Source organism: Chiroxiphia lanceolata, chromosome 7 (genome assembly GCF_009829145.1).
Source record: "Chiroxiphia lanceolata isolate bChiLan1 chromosome 7, bChiLan1.pri, whole genome shotgun sequence".
NCBI lineage: Eukaryota > Metazoa > Chordata > Aves > Passeriformes > Pipridae > Chiroxiphia > Chiroxiphia lanceolata.
The window spans coordinates 14,972,168-14,988,497 of record NC_045643.1 but is presented as its reverse complement, the minus strand read 5'-3'; the positions used below and the strand labels follow the sequence as shown (position 1 = coordinate 14,988,497).

Here is a 16,330-nt window from a genome sequence, read left to right as displayed (position 1 = left end):
ACTTAAAGCTGTAGTGAAGCTTAAGCAAATTTTAAAAAATGGTAATAGGCAAACCTCTGAAAAAGAACAACCACCACCGAAGTGCCTAGTTCTGGCTGAACCAAAACAAAAGATGGCATTGGCTACTGGCAGAGCAAACATAGGAACAGATACATTAATCCCATATGAAAGGGCAGAGTTTAGTACAGTTCAAAGGTTGTTTTTGTTGGAGCAAAATGATGAATTTAAAAATAAGCCCCTTAACAAGAAGATCTACTGGCAATAATGCTAGCACAACAAGGTCAGCTGAAAGGAAGCAGGACAGACAGCAAGAGATTTCGAATCTGAAGAATTCAAGAGGATTCATGAAGCAAAGACTTTGCTTTTTAATAGTTGTCTTTTCCCATTAACACCACAGCAACAAAGGGGTCACTGAAAAAAATTTTTTATAGAAAGCTCTACATTTTATGTTAAGAATACAGCCCACATACTGCTTAATTTCACAATACAGTTTGAAAAGTAGTAGCAAACCTTTTAGTTAGTGCCTGAAACTTCATGGCTTTTCATTTAAGAAGTGAAAGAAGTTACGTAAGAAACTTTGGAGTAACAGCGGGGTGAAAAGCATTGCTGATTTTCATCATTTTGTAAAACCTCTACAAACATAAGCATCAGATTAAACGACTCATCTTACAGAGACCAGCCACACAACCATCATAAAACAGAATTCATTTAAAGAGAGATATTTCTGAAATAAACAGAAGACAGGGATCTAATGGTTTACATGATTTAATACATGGGCTAGCAGAGCTGAGAGATACTAAAGAAATCACAAAGAGGAAACATGAGCTTAATTCTACATTCCCTTGGAAACTTCTCACACATACACACACTTTTGTACCTACTCATTTATGGCATAATCATGGCAATTACTTCTGTCATTTTGGAAAGTAAGAAGAAGTGGAGAAACAAATAACCTCTTATGGCCACAAGACATCACTTAGTTTGAATTACTTTTACTTGGACTTGTACTTCTGCTTCAGCCTCAAATACAGATTTACAAACCACCCACACTGCTAAGTATCAGTGTCTCACTTTGAGGGAACTCAATATGCCTTAAATATCTGAATTTTGGTCTTTTCTGGAAAAGATTTTCAAGAAACATTTTCTTCACAAAAAAAAAGAACAAACAGCCCATCCTAAACACAGGAAAATTTCATTCCATAACTTATTGGTAATTCATGTATACTGGCAAGTCATGCTTTTAGGTATTGAAGCATAGCTGTCAGCTGCTAGATAAGCTCACCCATGAACTTCTGTATGTTTGGCTTTATCCTCATTGATCTTTGATCTATTTTTTTTTTCAGTTTTATTAAGAAAACCCAGCCATCTTTTGTACGTTTATATCTGCACCTTCTACACTAGCCCAAGGGCAAGAGATGGCAATAGCACCACCAGAATCCTCTAATGAGCATAAAACCCTTTCCTCACCCCAAGACTCTTTGGCTCAGTTGCCACATAGGAACAGGAGGAATGTAGGCTACACCACTTTGCCTGCGGGGATGAATGAATACTATTTTGGTTTTGTACCCCGCAACTGTAACAAATAAAGGAAAAGCAACAAAAAAACAATCCCAAAATTTTGTTAGATTGTCTTTATAATATATTTTTCCCCTTCTTAGGGAAACTGTTTTATTTCTCTAACTTTGTAAAATATTTTGTCGTATTAAAATTATAATTTATATTACACGATATATGTACAATACAAAAATTACTTAGAACACAATGCCAAATTCAAAGTGCTCTTAGTCAGTTGTGCAATATACAAATTAGCCTTTCATATAAAGAGGAAGTTTATAAAATACAACACTCCAGAAGCTTTCTGGTATTACAATTATTTTTATTATATAGAATTGACTTCATTTGCAGTGATGCATAAACCCGTGACTGAGGAAATTACATTCTCAGACTTTCATCAATTTTAAAATTTTGTTTGCAGCTTAACACGATGGCAAACCTTTCACAAAAGATTTGATACCAATATGATGTGACACAATTGAACCAAACCTTAATTTCACTCACAGTAAGAAATCACAGGATTAAGTAACACTGTGCAGTCTTTTAGAAAAGTTTATTGCTTCCAGATGGATGCAAGTTTTCTTTCAGCACTCATTGTATCTTCTGTACACAGGGTGCCAATGTTACTATAAATATAGACAAAAGCAGTTATAAAGATAAATTATTAAAATATTGACATAAACAAGCTCATACAATACTGCCTCTTTCCACAAAGTACAGACAACTACATTAGAGTGCTGTCTGTATCACAAATGTTCAATATAAAACATGTGCACCCTTTTTAGAAATTACAACCCCTGTATGAACAAGCACAAATTTACAAGGTATCCATAAAATGATTTCTAATTCAAACTGCGTGCTCTTTGCCCCATGTTGTGTAGTGCCATGTGTTTCACTGCATGGTGCACACTCCCAAGATGTCCACCTGTGCCCATGTATCTGTGCAGCAAGCTAAGGATACACTTACTTCATTTAGCAGCAGAACTGTTAAATATACACTGCAACACACTGACGTCAACCTAAAACTGTAAGTAATACCTTCAAGCTAATTTAAATTTCAATCCACGTACATCAGACACTGATAAACTGTATCAACAGGTCTACAGAGTGTTTTGCAGAAAAAAAAAAATCCTAGGAATAACTGATTAGTCTATAAGAAAATTATATATAATGCTATTTTGAAAATCAAGATACACTCAAAATTATCAGGTGAAGCCATTAATTTGAGTTTTTAAAATATTTTATGTTGTTATACTGTACAGAAATTATAAGAATAATTGGTAATGAGTCATTTAAAACATTTGAAATTTTCATGAGATTCTCAAAAATTGAGAGCTCCATTTTGATTTGTGAAATAACCAGTGCATAAAGTAGAATAAGTTAATGCATTTTAGAGAACATACAGAATTCATAAAATGCTTTATGAATAAAATGTCAACATTAAGCACCATGAAATTTATAATTAACCATCAGCATAGTTTTCACTTTTACATCAAACTACATCAGTATACTAAGTTATATACAGAAACCTACTTATTTTCTGACAGGCATATCAACTGCTTTAAAGCAGACCCACTTTAAAAAAAAAAACCAAAACAAAAAACCAAACAAAAAACCCACCCTAAAATGTTCCACAACTTGTGTTTTGCATCCTGGCATGCACCAGTAATTTCAAACAAGCGGTTTCCTACCTATTTTAAGCAAGTTCTTTGACATCCCCTGTCAGCTTCTCTTAACTCCAGTATGGCAACTGCACCTACACGCCACATTTACATATCTATTCCTCATCCTAGTACTCAAATCAAACAGAAAGACTGATAAACATATATTACAAGAAAAAAAAAAAAACAACAAAACCACACCAAAACCACACAAACAAACAAAAAACCCCCAACCAACCAGTTCCTGATGAAATTCATTGTTGGATAAACCCGTCAGATGACAAAGATGCACTTCAAATCTCCCATAATAAATTTTTACTCCCCCAAACTTTTAAATGCTAGCATTTACATCAAATGGACACCTCAACACAGGGGTAACCACTGTGAGGTTGAAGCAAATATCTTACCTGCAGATCCTAAGAATTTCACTAACAGCATAGAGATTCTGCATATCCTTGCAGGTTCAGAGAGCAATTCATATTCAAAGCACTCACACAGCAATAAAGAGAGATGCATCTTAAACTCTCCAATATGCATTTGCACAGTATGTGTGTTATTGTTACTATTCTATGTAAATTTTTGTTTATCACAATATTAAACCTACTTTGCTCATTTAAAAGTAAATTTAACAAATATTAGTTTCTACACATATTCAGCTGCACATTACAAATATACAATAATCTTTGATTTAGCCTTAAGTGAATCAGGGCAAGAAAATTATCAGCACTTGTGTTCAAGATATAATTAGTATCGATACCTTGGCACACATCTTTAAGTTGTTGACATAACAAATGGAAATGGTTGTTTTACACTGAGCATTATCTCCCATGAACATCAGAAATCCTCTCAAAGTTATTTATGGAAAAATACCAGCTAAGCATATTGAAGATGCATTTTTCCCTCATTTTGAGGTTGATCAAACTAAATGGTTTGCAATGGTTTCAGACTCTTATCCTGTATAAGTTTAACTACGTCTTTAGAATTTAACTTCCCTTCTCCACAACAAAAATAAAAAACCAACCCAAGACTACATTAATTATAAACATTCATATGAATAATATTTTCAAGGAAATTACGGCTAAGAAATTTGGAGTTTCTGTACAGTCTGCTACTGTATTGTAATTCTTAACAACATTTAATAGAATCAATCTCTTCACATTTTGTCAGGCAAAGGACATACATTCTTTAAACTGTATTGTTCCACCAACAAAAATAAGTACCTTGCAAATGGTAGGCTAGGCAAACTGAAGTTCAAATTCTACGAAGAAATCTCACTTAGTATTGCAAACACAGGTGGAATTACAGACTGATGATGTGTGTATTTTTACTCAAAATATCATTTAAATATAATTTAACCATTTTCTGGTATGTAAGACCAGCAAAACCAGGACAGGGCAAACGTCCATCTGTCCCAGTATCTTATATCAAACCATAGCCATAAGCAGATGCTAAGAGAAGAGAAGGAATAAAGGAAGCATTTATTCTGTTTTCCACTAGTACTTTTCCATTCCCCACCTGTTTTCATTCGGGAAACCCTGAACTAACTGTGGTTTCTGCAAATTTGACAGCACTCAAATGAGGCCTTCTGTCTCCAGTTGAACCCACAAAATCTTCTAGCATTAACAATATCCTTTGACAGTAAATTTTGCAGTTCTCTTACCTATCATTTTGTTTTGAGTCTGGTTCTATTAAATACACCATATTTCTTATGTTGGTAAATAGAAAGCCATCTACTTTGTCCAGGCCCCATCTCAACTACCTTCCTTTTAGACTAAAAAGTGCCAGCCTGCTCCACCACTCTCAGCCAGGAGCCATTTGGTACCTTTAATCATTGTCACCCCCCCATTGTCCAGTCCCACGTTACTGAGAACAGCAGAATTGCAGAGTATTCAAGATGTGGTTAAATAACTGCTGGTTTATAGAGCATAAAAACATCTGTTTTAGTCTCTATTTATTTTCTAATTATCCTTAACATAATAGTCCTAACAACTATTTCAGTGACAGATGACATTTTCCACATGATAAACCTATGATCATACACATTAGGAATGGTAAAGCTACAGCTCCTGATCTCTATTCCAAGCTGATGGCATTCAAATAAGAGATCAATACATTACACTATGCTTAATTATTCCAACTCTTTGACTGACTGTCCCATTGCCTAGTCAAATCTGTAAAACTAACATATGTCTCTGAAGTTGTGCTGTAGGACAGAACTGACAAATTAAAAATAATTTTCCACTCCTATTTTAATAGTCCCCAAACAAATCTGGCATTTCCACTTTACTATGTTTATTCAATGCCATTTTTTTCTCTTCCTTACTCCTTCCAGACCACATTGTTAATACACCAAAGGCACTGTGAACTCTTCAGGCAGCCTTCACTCCATGAATTAGACAAAAAAACCCCAAACATTAGATAGATAAAACAAAGAGAAACATACTTAAGAACAGTTTTCTTTCTACTGTAACCTTATTTTATTACTCTGCTCCTGCATAAAACTAATATTGCTAAACTGTTAAACTTGCTCAAAGCAGATACTGTGTTTTTTTTCATTAGCAAGGTAAACATACATATACATATAATAACACTGTAAGTTCAGTACTGAATTTGTGTGTACCTTCCCCAAATGATTTCCATAAAAGAAGTGAGACCTAGGGACAACATTTCAAAAACACCACCTGCTTGTTTCCATCATATTTTAAATAATTAACTCCTCAAAAAATGTAAGTGCAAAATAAAAAAAGCTTTCTTATTTAATTTTTGTTTGTACTACAGTTAAAAAAATAAACAACCTTTATCAGGTACTCTTTTTTTCTGCTAAGCATTGTTTTCCAAACCAACTCTAGTTACTATTAGCCTTGCTTAGTGAGTATATTACAGTCAAGTGACCAACAAATATTACACTTCACATGAAATACTCAGAAGCATTCTTTTTCCTTTAATAAAATAATAGAAAGTTACAAATAGACACGTATATACATCTATCTTCTTCCAAACATGGTAAAATAACAATACACTTAAGTTTATCCTGGAATGTGTCAACTGCAGAATTTACTGAATGAAACCACAAACCTGTTCAAGGTTTGACGCTGACATGAGTTACCACCATCTACAGCCACCTAACTGTTAGTGTATTATTCACTGGCACTATGATAATTTTGATCCCAGCTAATCACCTCACTCTAAGTTAAATTATGTAGATGTGACAGAGCAGCCTTTGGGAAACCCAAAACCATCCAAGTGTGAAATCTTTCAGTACCTTTCTTGACAGAGCTGTTTGACAAGTCTCCAAAAGGCCATGCAACAAACAGTATAGCAGGGAGAGGAGTTGGACAGGAGTAATCTCATTTTGAATCATCTTCAGAACAGTCAACAGATCAGGCAAAGATGTGCTATTTTTCACATGGAAAGCCAGCAAGTTATCTTGATTTTTTTTTTCTATTCACTATTAGGCATTTATTTATAAAAATTTTCACTTGTTAGAATTACATAGGCTTTTTTTTCCCAAAGCCATTTTCGTACAATATTTTTAAGTGAGAATACCTATTCTGTTTCTGCTCCACTGTACTAAAACAACACAGAAAAATATAAATACACGGTCATTTTTAAACTTCTGTCAAATGGGAAGAGGTAATATAACAGTGAGCATTTAATTACTCAAACTCAGAACAGTATCTGCAAAACAGCATTATATTTAGTCATAAGTATTTATTGCTGTTGCCCTTAACTTGATCATTCATATGTCAAATTTTGTTTTTCCAAGACTGTCTGCACTGTGTAAAGATCTGTTTCCAGGATACGTATAATTGTGCAGTACATAACATCTGTTGCTTTGCGTTTTCGGAGCCTCACAAAGCATACTTTCCTATATTCACTTGAGTGTATGGACTGACAGAAGAGATATATTGTCACAGTTCAAATAAGCCGACAACTACAGCACCTATTCTGTACTGAAAAGCATCTAACTACCCACCATCTGACAGCGCTTAAATAGGCAAAAGCCAGGAAATTCAGAGTTCAGCACTGAATTCTGTTAATGAACCAACCATTTGCTTAAACTTGCAACACACAGGAAAGAAATAGCCACACGCTGGATTAGAGAACAGAGTTAAACCAAGTTATTAAACAATTTTTTGTCAGTGATCTAATATATTCCTACAGCAACAACTAAGTAAGAAGTCGGGGAAGGAGGAAGTCACACCAGATCTTAAACATAAATAGAATTGTCTTTCATCAAATCCCCTAGAGGTAGGCTACCAGACATCAAGGTTCACACAAAAAATCCAGGCCTAAAATTTCAATTTTTTTTTTTGTAACGCTTGGTTTCACTGTTCAAAGGCTTACCTGCTCTTCAACTAATGGGGGAAGGGTTACTAAATGGCAAGATAGGAGTTACAAAACCCTTGTGAAATAGTTTGAAAAATACCATCCACCCCCTTAGTCTGCAAACACAAATATTTTTGAAACCACTAAACAGTTGGCAGGAGGATGTTCTACTCACCTATTTCAAGTCAGCAGCTAAAAAAAAATTTACCCTTAAATGGTATTTTAAACGGTTAATTTAACAACTTCAGAGTTGCACTTAACTCTGTAGTACATCAGAAAACGGTGAAACACTATTAACTCAAAACACTGACAGTTACTGTCTAGGACACAGGAATCATTTTAGAAAAGGATCCTAGTAAAACACAGTTCCATAGCAGCCACAGTTACTAAATGCCAAAAAGGTCAAATTTTGAAAGGAAACAGCAGATACCACCACAAAACTAACAGATGTTCCTAAAGGATCATCTGTACAAAAACATAAGCATATGTGAGAGAAATCCAACACTATCACGAAATCAGTTGGTGTCTAACATAATAGCAGTTCCTTATGGCAATATGGTAATACATGTATCAGATACTCAACACATTATGTTTTTTTGTCTGCACATACTGTTACAACATAAGTCGTAAAAACCAGGACCACTGATTTCCTTGAAAACATTAGTTCTGCAACTCACTAATGTTAAGGTACAAAGACTACTCAATTCTTCAGGTTATGTTCTCAGATTTTCAGCCATTTAAGCTTTTTCTAGCAGGATAAAAGTATTTTTAGAGTACTGCATGTACATTCAATACAATTACATGCAGTAAACACTTCCTTCTAAAGGCAGTGCATAATATAGTTGGATATACCTAAATGAAATGGCACACACAAAGGGATTTCTTCTATCCAATATTTATTTGTTTGTGTTTTGCATAATTGCAACAGTATCTATTATTTACCTGCTGCTTTTGTAACACAGAATTAACAAGATATTTACAAGGAAAGGAAAATTGTTTATCTAAGTTCTGTTTATATTGACTCCAACAAGAGCAGATGACAGACCTTCCTGCTTTAATTTTATTTCTACTTTGCAACTGTAAAATAAAGATAGAATTGCTTTAATTTAGCATGTCTTTTGTCAAGACAACAAAATAAGAAAATATAAATTGGAATATGATATTCTTTTGCAAGACACTTGTTAGCATGAACAGTTACAACCATAGAAGCAAGTTTATATGGATTTTCCATAGTAGAAGACCCCCTTAGGCACCATGATCCCCACAACTAACCCGCACAAGGTGCTACAGAATCACATCCTACACACAGTCCAAAGAGACAAACAGCCATAGTCAAAGAAAGCAGGCACCAGTCTCAGACTTCGAGACACCAAGCAAATAATCAGATTTTGTATTAGTTTCCTGTAGACACTACCAAAAAAGGAAAGTATTTCAGGAATTATGCCTAAGGAAAATGACACATTTTCCAGTAAATTGCACTTAAAAATCAAAATAACTTGGCAATATTTGATGCAAGAGAAAAGATGCATAATAGAGGGATACAAATTCAAGGATGATATGGTAAAATGACAATCAGGTAAAAATACAACAGCATTTGAAAGAAGGGTTAAAAACATTAGTGTTTCTCAAGGGCCAAAGAACAGCACAATTAAGAAAGTGAGATATGAGATTTGTGCTTAGATAAGAGATTTGACTACATAATCTTTTTAATGATTTAAAAAGAATATACATTTCCACTGAGAAAGGGATTTTTAGTCCTACAGCACTATTGTGGGCACAAAAATATCACTAGTATGGACATCAAATATTGGTTAGCATACCAACTTTTTTTTTTTTAATATACACTCTTGGATTCTCTCCATCATGCTATAAAAGCAAGGCCATCAACTGACTCTTGCACACCTTTGCACAGAAAGCATACTAAGAGTTGTCAATTATTCTATGAACAAGAAAATTATGGAACTTTGATAATTTTTCTTTAAATGAATTTGCATCCTCCCTCTCTTTACTTCATCATCTTACTATGTCTCTTCTGACTATGCAGTGATTTCTCTACCCTGTGTCACACACACCTCACACTACATCATCAACCTGCATGTCCTCCTATCTGCACCTCTGTTCACTCATATCCCTCTCCACAGTACCCACAAATCCCTCCCACATCCACATGGCACTGCACCAAAACCCTTACAACTTCCTCAATACATCAGCTCACCTCTCCCCCAGTATTCTTGACTGCCCCTTGATTCCAACCTGTCTTTCTTCCATCAGCCTGCTCAGCACCCAAAAACAGCACCAACCAGGTCTGGCTTCTTACTGGTGTGCCAATTGCCTGATCATGCATATGTCAAGCACCCAGCCATCAACATCTTTGCTCCCCAGGCAGGCAGAGGAGAGGAGCAAAGCAGAACACTGCCTTACCTATAATAACAGCACATGGCAAGATTGAATTATTCCGTAGGGCAACAGGAGAAACAAATAAAAAAAAAACCAATCACAAAACTAAACCCCATCATCTGCTGGAAAGTCTAAAACTTGCTGGTTATGGCCTCCAACAGCTTTAAGATAACACAAACTACAATATCACCAACAGAAAGTTTTGCATTAAAAAGAAAAGGCCATCAAGAAGGGTTACTTTCTGTGAAAGCTAAATAAACCCTGTTATTTCAAATTCATGTAGCATCAGAAACCAACTCACTAACATGCGCAGCACCTAATGTGTATGTAAACCCAAACACACACAAATACAATTTGCAAGACCTAGCATTGAAACATTTTTCTGGAACAAAGATTTAAATATCTCATCTCTCTCTTTGGAGGTAGAGAATTAAAGTACATAGAAAAGGCCCTACTCGATATCCTAAGGGTATGTTAATCTCTTTCAACGCAAGCAGAGAGTTGCATAAATCTGTGAAATACAAGAAAAAACAGAAAGCATGAAACAATATAAGGTGTTCCACAAACACATAGCCATTAACTACTCTTCTGATAAAGGATAAGACACACAGAGAGTTAAGACATAATGTTTAAAAGTTTCCTGAAATAAAGAACAAATTTTAACAGTCCTTTGATCAGTATACCCCATTTCCATAAATATTTTTCATTTTCCACAATAAGTCATAAAATAAAAAACTATTTTGCACTTTCATGCAGCATTTATCTAAAAGACATTAATTTTATGGACTTCCCGGAAGAAGATTTGAGTGCCTGATAAGTTCAGACACCACAGAATTGTTTACAACTGCATGTTATCTTCCTTCAATTTGCATCTTAAAGCCATATAATGTGATACCTGGACATCTCTCTCTCAATTACGATTCCTATTATTTATTTCTATGTCTCTTCCTTAAAAATAGTTTTCCCGGTTTGACAATAGATAAGCCACTTAGAGAAATTATGTTCTCTACATGTCAAAAGTAAAATCAAAAGCTTTGAATTTGGTCAACGTGGAACTTCAGTACATTTTGTAACAGCCTGTTTCCATTTCCATTATTCCTGACTGACCGATAGACTGACAGATGTCTTACTTTAGAGATCCCAAACAGACTATTGGTATCTATTTCAGCCACATCTGTTCCTAAATAGCCTTGGCAACAGGCCACTCTGCACTCGGAATTAATTTTAAGTCCTTTATTGCTGACTCTTTCACTGTTGAAATATATCAGTGATTTTTTTCCTTATTGCTGCACTTACATAGAATATTTATAAATCTGCTTTAGATGAATATCAGCAAGAGCTGTAGTTTACTACAGATAAGAATACTATACTTAAACAATACATTGATTTTACTTCATTTTGAAAATATACATTCATGTTCCTTTTTAATTCATTATGAAATATATATTCAATATTACATTAACCTCTGAATTGCTCCAGAGATTTTATTTTTCTTATTGGTCAATTAACTTAGAAAGTATGTTCAATTACTTTTATTTAAAAAGCAAGTTTTATCTAAATTATTACTATTATTATCCAAATAGTCAGACCAGGCTGTAAGGTGTCAATCAGAGAATAACTTCATATACCCTTCAGTCTATTACATACACACACGAGAAATTACACTTATAAAGTTTTTCATAATGATCAAAAGCCTCCAGACTTCACATACTGGTAAATCACTGAACAAGTGCCAGACTTGTTACACTTCCTATCTGACAGAAATCTGCTGGAAAACTGCAATTACTGTTAATCAAGAAACTCTGTGGCAATCTTTAAAAACACACTGAAGGCTTAAAAAAAAAATAAAATCAGGATTAAACTTCCCAATCAACAGCAAAAAACAGGCCCCATGCATAAAGAGGATTTGACACTATTTGTATTGAAACTGTTCTAAAATACAAATGATTCCCACATCCACTGTTGCTAATCCCCTACATTTCATTAGTTTTTAAACTTTACCCACACACTCACAAAATCCTGAGTATTTGTTCCTAAATAAAAATATTTTTTTCCCCATCCTTCAATCATCCTTCTGAATTTCTGGGAACTCTTGAAAATCACATATAATATTCAAATCTGTACTTAGGATAGCTTTCTCTGCTATAGTTTTAAAGCAGCATTGAAAACAAGAAACTCTACAGTTCAGGGCTGGATTATTAATAGGAGAGAAGTTTTGCCTTTTTCTTAATTTCCATTAATATTGCATAGAAATGCCACACACAAAGAAGCTAGAGAAAAAACTAGTAACTACTGACTGTGAGCTCTACTTCCCATTGCAGCACCCCCTGCACTGTTAAAAGCAAGCAGCCAGCTCTGGGCCAGAGGGTATCTGGCTCTGGTGAGAAAAAAAGGCTCAGCTGAGCTGCACACCCAGGCTGTAGCTGCAGCATTTCAGAGGGAGCAGCTGAGCCATGCCTTACACTGTCCAAATTCCCACTTGACACATTCACTCCCCCCCCGGCTCCACACCCAGTTGCCTGCTCAGGCCTTACTTCTGCCCAAAGCTTTGTTATAATAAAGAACACACAAAATTCATAATGAGTCATGCTTGAGAGGGGAGAAGACTTTGCTGTAGAATGAACAACAAAGGAAGCCATTAAAAATCATCAGCAAACAGGGGTAGCCAAAAACCTCCAGGAGATAGAAGCTGCAAAAATCAAAATGGAGTAAAGAATGAAGTCCTCCTGACAGTCACACTGCCTAAAACCCCATAGAAACAGTGTAATGGGGCAGAACTATGCATTTCTCAGCAGGACATGATGGGGTCCAGGCACAGCAGGTGTTGCCTGCTTGGGAACTTCGAGCTGGAGCTTTCGGTTCTATTTAGAAGCCAAAGGATCCAAGGCTGCACAAACATACAAACATGTAAGAACACAGAATTGGAACTGTAGAACTGTGGATGACAAATGACAACTGCAGTAAGACAAGAATACATTTGGGGAACTATTGGGGATGGGAGGTTAGGAAAAAGGGAAGAAAGCAACTACCAGTTCTTTGATTTTGACAGACCAGAGCGATTGTCATAGAAGAAAGATCTTTTCCTAAAATAGGGAGAATTACTACATACAAGTCCAAGCAGGAGACATTTAGCATCACTGGCAAAGCACAAAGACCTGACTTGACCTCTTAGAGCCTAAGCAAACTACATTAGGAAGCTTTTGGTTTGGAGAAAGTATGCATAAGCCAAATCCCAATGGAAATATTTGTCCAGACAGCCATTAACCATCCCTGAACGCTGCACTGCTGTACTTATGAATGAGACCATAACACAGATGGCTTGTCCCAGACCAGTACAGATCCCACACTTACAATACCACAGGGTAATTGCTACTGGGATCCAAGAATGAGGCAGAAAAAAACCCATTCAAGCTCCAAAATCCATATTTGACTGCTGCAACTGCAGAGGTAAAACCACCCTGACCAACCATATCCAAGATGGAAGGAAAAACAGACAAGACTTCTGTTGAATTCATCCCTCCAAGAGCAACAAGCCCCACATGGTGAAATTTCCAGTTCCTACTCCACTCATCTTCAGTCACAGGCAGGCACACACAGAGCCATGCTGGCTCAAAGGAAGGAGTCACAAGTATTCTTCAGAATGCTGCTTGGGTAGACCATTGTGCTCCCATCACAAAGCGAACGGAAGGATGGAAGGGCCTTAGAAACAGCCCAATAATCTTCTTTTTAAAATTATTTCAGTCTCCAAAAGATCCTGGAACAGAAGCAGATGACATAACTGTGGCACTTACAGCAACAGAGAAACTGAAAAACCCTTTATCTTCAATATCAGCATTTGACATTTAAGAATTTGAAAATCCTACAGTAAAAACTGATCTACCACAGTCTTCAGGAAAAACCTGGCATTTGGAAGACACCACTGTCTTTTCCACTAAAGCTAGTAAAGAAGTAGGACATCAAGAGCCTCTCAAAAATCAAAATATTCAGCAGCTCAATGCTAAGTAGTACAAAACCCAATTGTCAGAGAGAGAAGTAACAGCATATATTTAATACACATGCAGCAAAAGCCCAAATTCTTATACCACTGACAGCAATTTGTCAATGCTGCTCTCTCTAAGACTCCTAAAGTTCTGCTGTCTGCTATATCTCTGACTTAAAGCACTGAATACTTCATTACCTTGCAGGAACTAAGAAAAGTTTCCAATGTCTGTATGAGTAATCTAAGGATGAAAAACTGTTACACAAAGTAGCAATTTAGGGGAGTGAATTTTTCCTTGGAAAAAAACAAACACAAACCAAGCCAACCAAACAAAACCAAAACATACACACACACACAAAATCCCAAATTGTAGAATATACTCCCCATTGTGGAAGCGTGAAGCAATATATACAAACATTTATTCTTCTTGTCTGTACCTTAAAATTCTTCACTGGTGACAATTAAAAGACAATCACGAGCCCTGGTTCCTGATATATGGCAATTCAACCTACGTTCAAGGAGCCAGAACATAAAGTGGCAATCATATTAGAACTCTACACATAGAACTAAGTAATTAAAAAATCATACTACAGATCATATACACAGAGACCTGTAGCTAATGCCAAAAGGGAAGGAAGAGAGCCTACAGCATTCCTAAGGCACCCAGTCTGGCTCCACACGGGGAAGGACTGTACACGCACACCAGTGCAGGGGTCACCAGAACCCAGTGGTCCTGCTGAAAAGCAGGTATGTAAGTCTGAACACAGCACTACATTAATATGGTTACACTATTTGGAGGAGAGGACTCAATAGCAGTGCATGGCACCATATTTGTTTGGTTTCAGTAGCTCTGGTATCCCAGCACAGTTACATGAAATGAAGCATAATGACTTCAGTCATGAGCAGCTCAGTATTTCTTTGCAGCAGCTGTACCGAAAATGCTTCCACATGCCTCCCAAGCCTCTGCAGCATACAGACTATCTTGAAAAGAAAAAGATCATCATAACATAGAAAAACTAGTACGTGAAAGAAAATTTGTTTCTCTCTATGCTGACTTTATGGCTGTTGGATCTTATCTATATGAAGTTTTAAGTTCTGCCCAAAACACTATTAACATTAACCTGGTCTTTTAAGCATGGACAAGTTAACCACAGAAGCATACCAGAAGACAAATATGCTGTCTGGAATCTGCATTCCTGAAAACAAGTTTAATTTCTCCTTCAAGTAAGCACTGAGAGGTCACTGAAGTAAATAAGCACCTTTAAGAGTGTGTATGCAGTTTTAAAGTAAATTTATGCTTTCACAGTTTCTAGAAGAAACATGACTATATGGATAAGTTCAAGAAGCATTCCTTTCCTTCTAAAACTTTTATGTATAATTTGTTTCACATGATCAAATCCTTTACCCGCACTTTCTCAGTGTGTTGCTGTGTAGAGCAACGACGACCTGCCACAGAAGCCTCATCACAAAATGCAGGTGGATCACACAAAACAATACCCATGTGCTCTAATTTATGTACCTGCCTGAGAGAGTAAGCAGAGAAAAGCTGATGCAGCAGAAACAAAATCAAATTCTCTTACTGCTATGCCTGATCCACCAAGTATGACCCATCAAGAAGGAAAAGTTCTTGCCAGAAAGAGGTGGTTCAGGTACAAGACGCTCATTGCATTATGCGCAATTTCTTTTTCCTTTTAATCACCAGGGTAACCTTGAAGGGAAGAGACGCGCCTGACACCGCCGCCTTTAACCACTTTACTGTAATCCCGTTCTAAGGTGACTCTACCCCGTCCTGCCTGGAGAGCCCGGAAAGCCCCCACTCCCGCCGCCCGCTCCCCGCGGCACGGCCTGAGCTGAGCCCGGCCCCGCGCTCCGGCCCCGGGGCGGACACCCCCTGCCCTGCCCCGTCCCACCTGTGGGGCTCTCGGGCAGGATGGGGCTCCAGCGGAGCCGCCGGGCGTTCAGCACCACGTCGCAGCTCCTCTTGTCGATCTCGAAGATGCCCCTGAGGAGCGGTTCATCCCCCGCCGGGGTCGGCGGGGCCGCGGCCAGCGGGGCCACCCTCCGCCGCCGCTCCTGGGGCGCCGCCCGGGTGCGCTGCTCCGGGCGCTGGGGCCGGGGGAGCGAGCCCGCGGCTCCCGGCATGGCGGCGGCACGGCCGCACCTGCCCCGCCGCGTCCCGGCGGCTGCCAAGGCAGCGCCCGCCCCGCCCCGCGGGCGGGGCCGCGGCCGCCCGGAGGCCTGCGGGAGGGCGCCCGTCCCGGGCCGGCGGCCACGGGCCCGGCAGTGCCCTCGGCGGCAGCGGCGGGACAGAGCGGTCCGACCGCCGGGGCCGCGCTGAGCCCCTCCCGGCGCAGGGAGGCACCGCCGCTTCCGCCCCGCGCACGGCCCCGACCCCGCGCCAGGTGCGGTG

General features: G+C 37.9%; 1 protein-coding gene across 1 annotated transcript in view; it reads right to left on the bottom strand.

Annotated features, from left to right (window-relative positions):
• Nucleotides 1-16,062, bottom strand: part of CERKL (ceramide kinase like) — a 53,394-nt gene extending 37,332 nt beyond the window's left edge. Inside the window, exon 1 of the mRNA XM_032693602.1 lies at nucleotides 15,831-16,062. Coding sequence (XP_032549493.1) covers nucleotides 15,831-16,062 — 232 coding nt within the window. The remainder of the gene's footprint in view (nucleotides 1-15,830) is intronic.
• Between the last annotated feature and the right edge of the window lie 268 nt (nucleotides 16,063-16,330).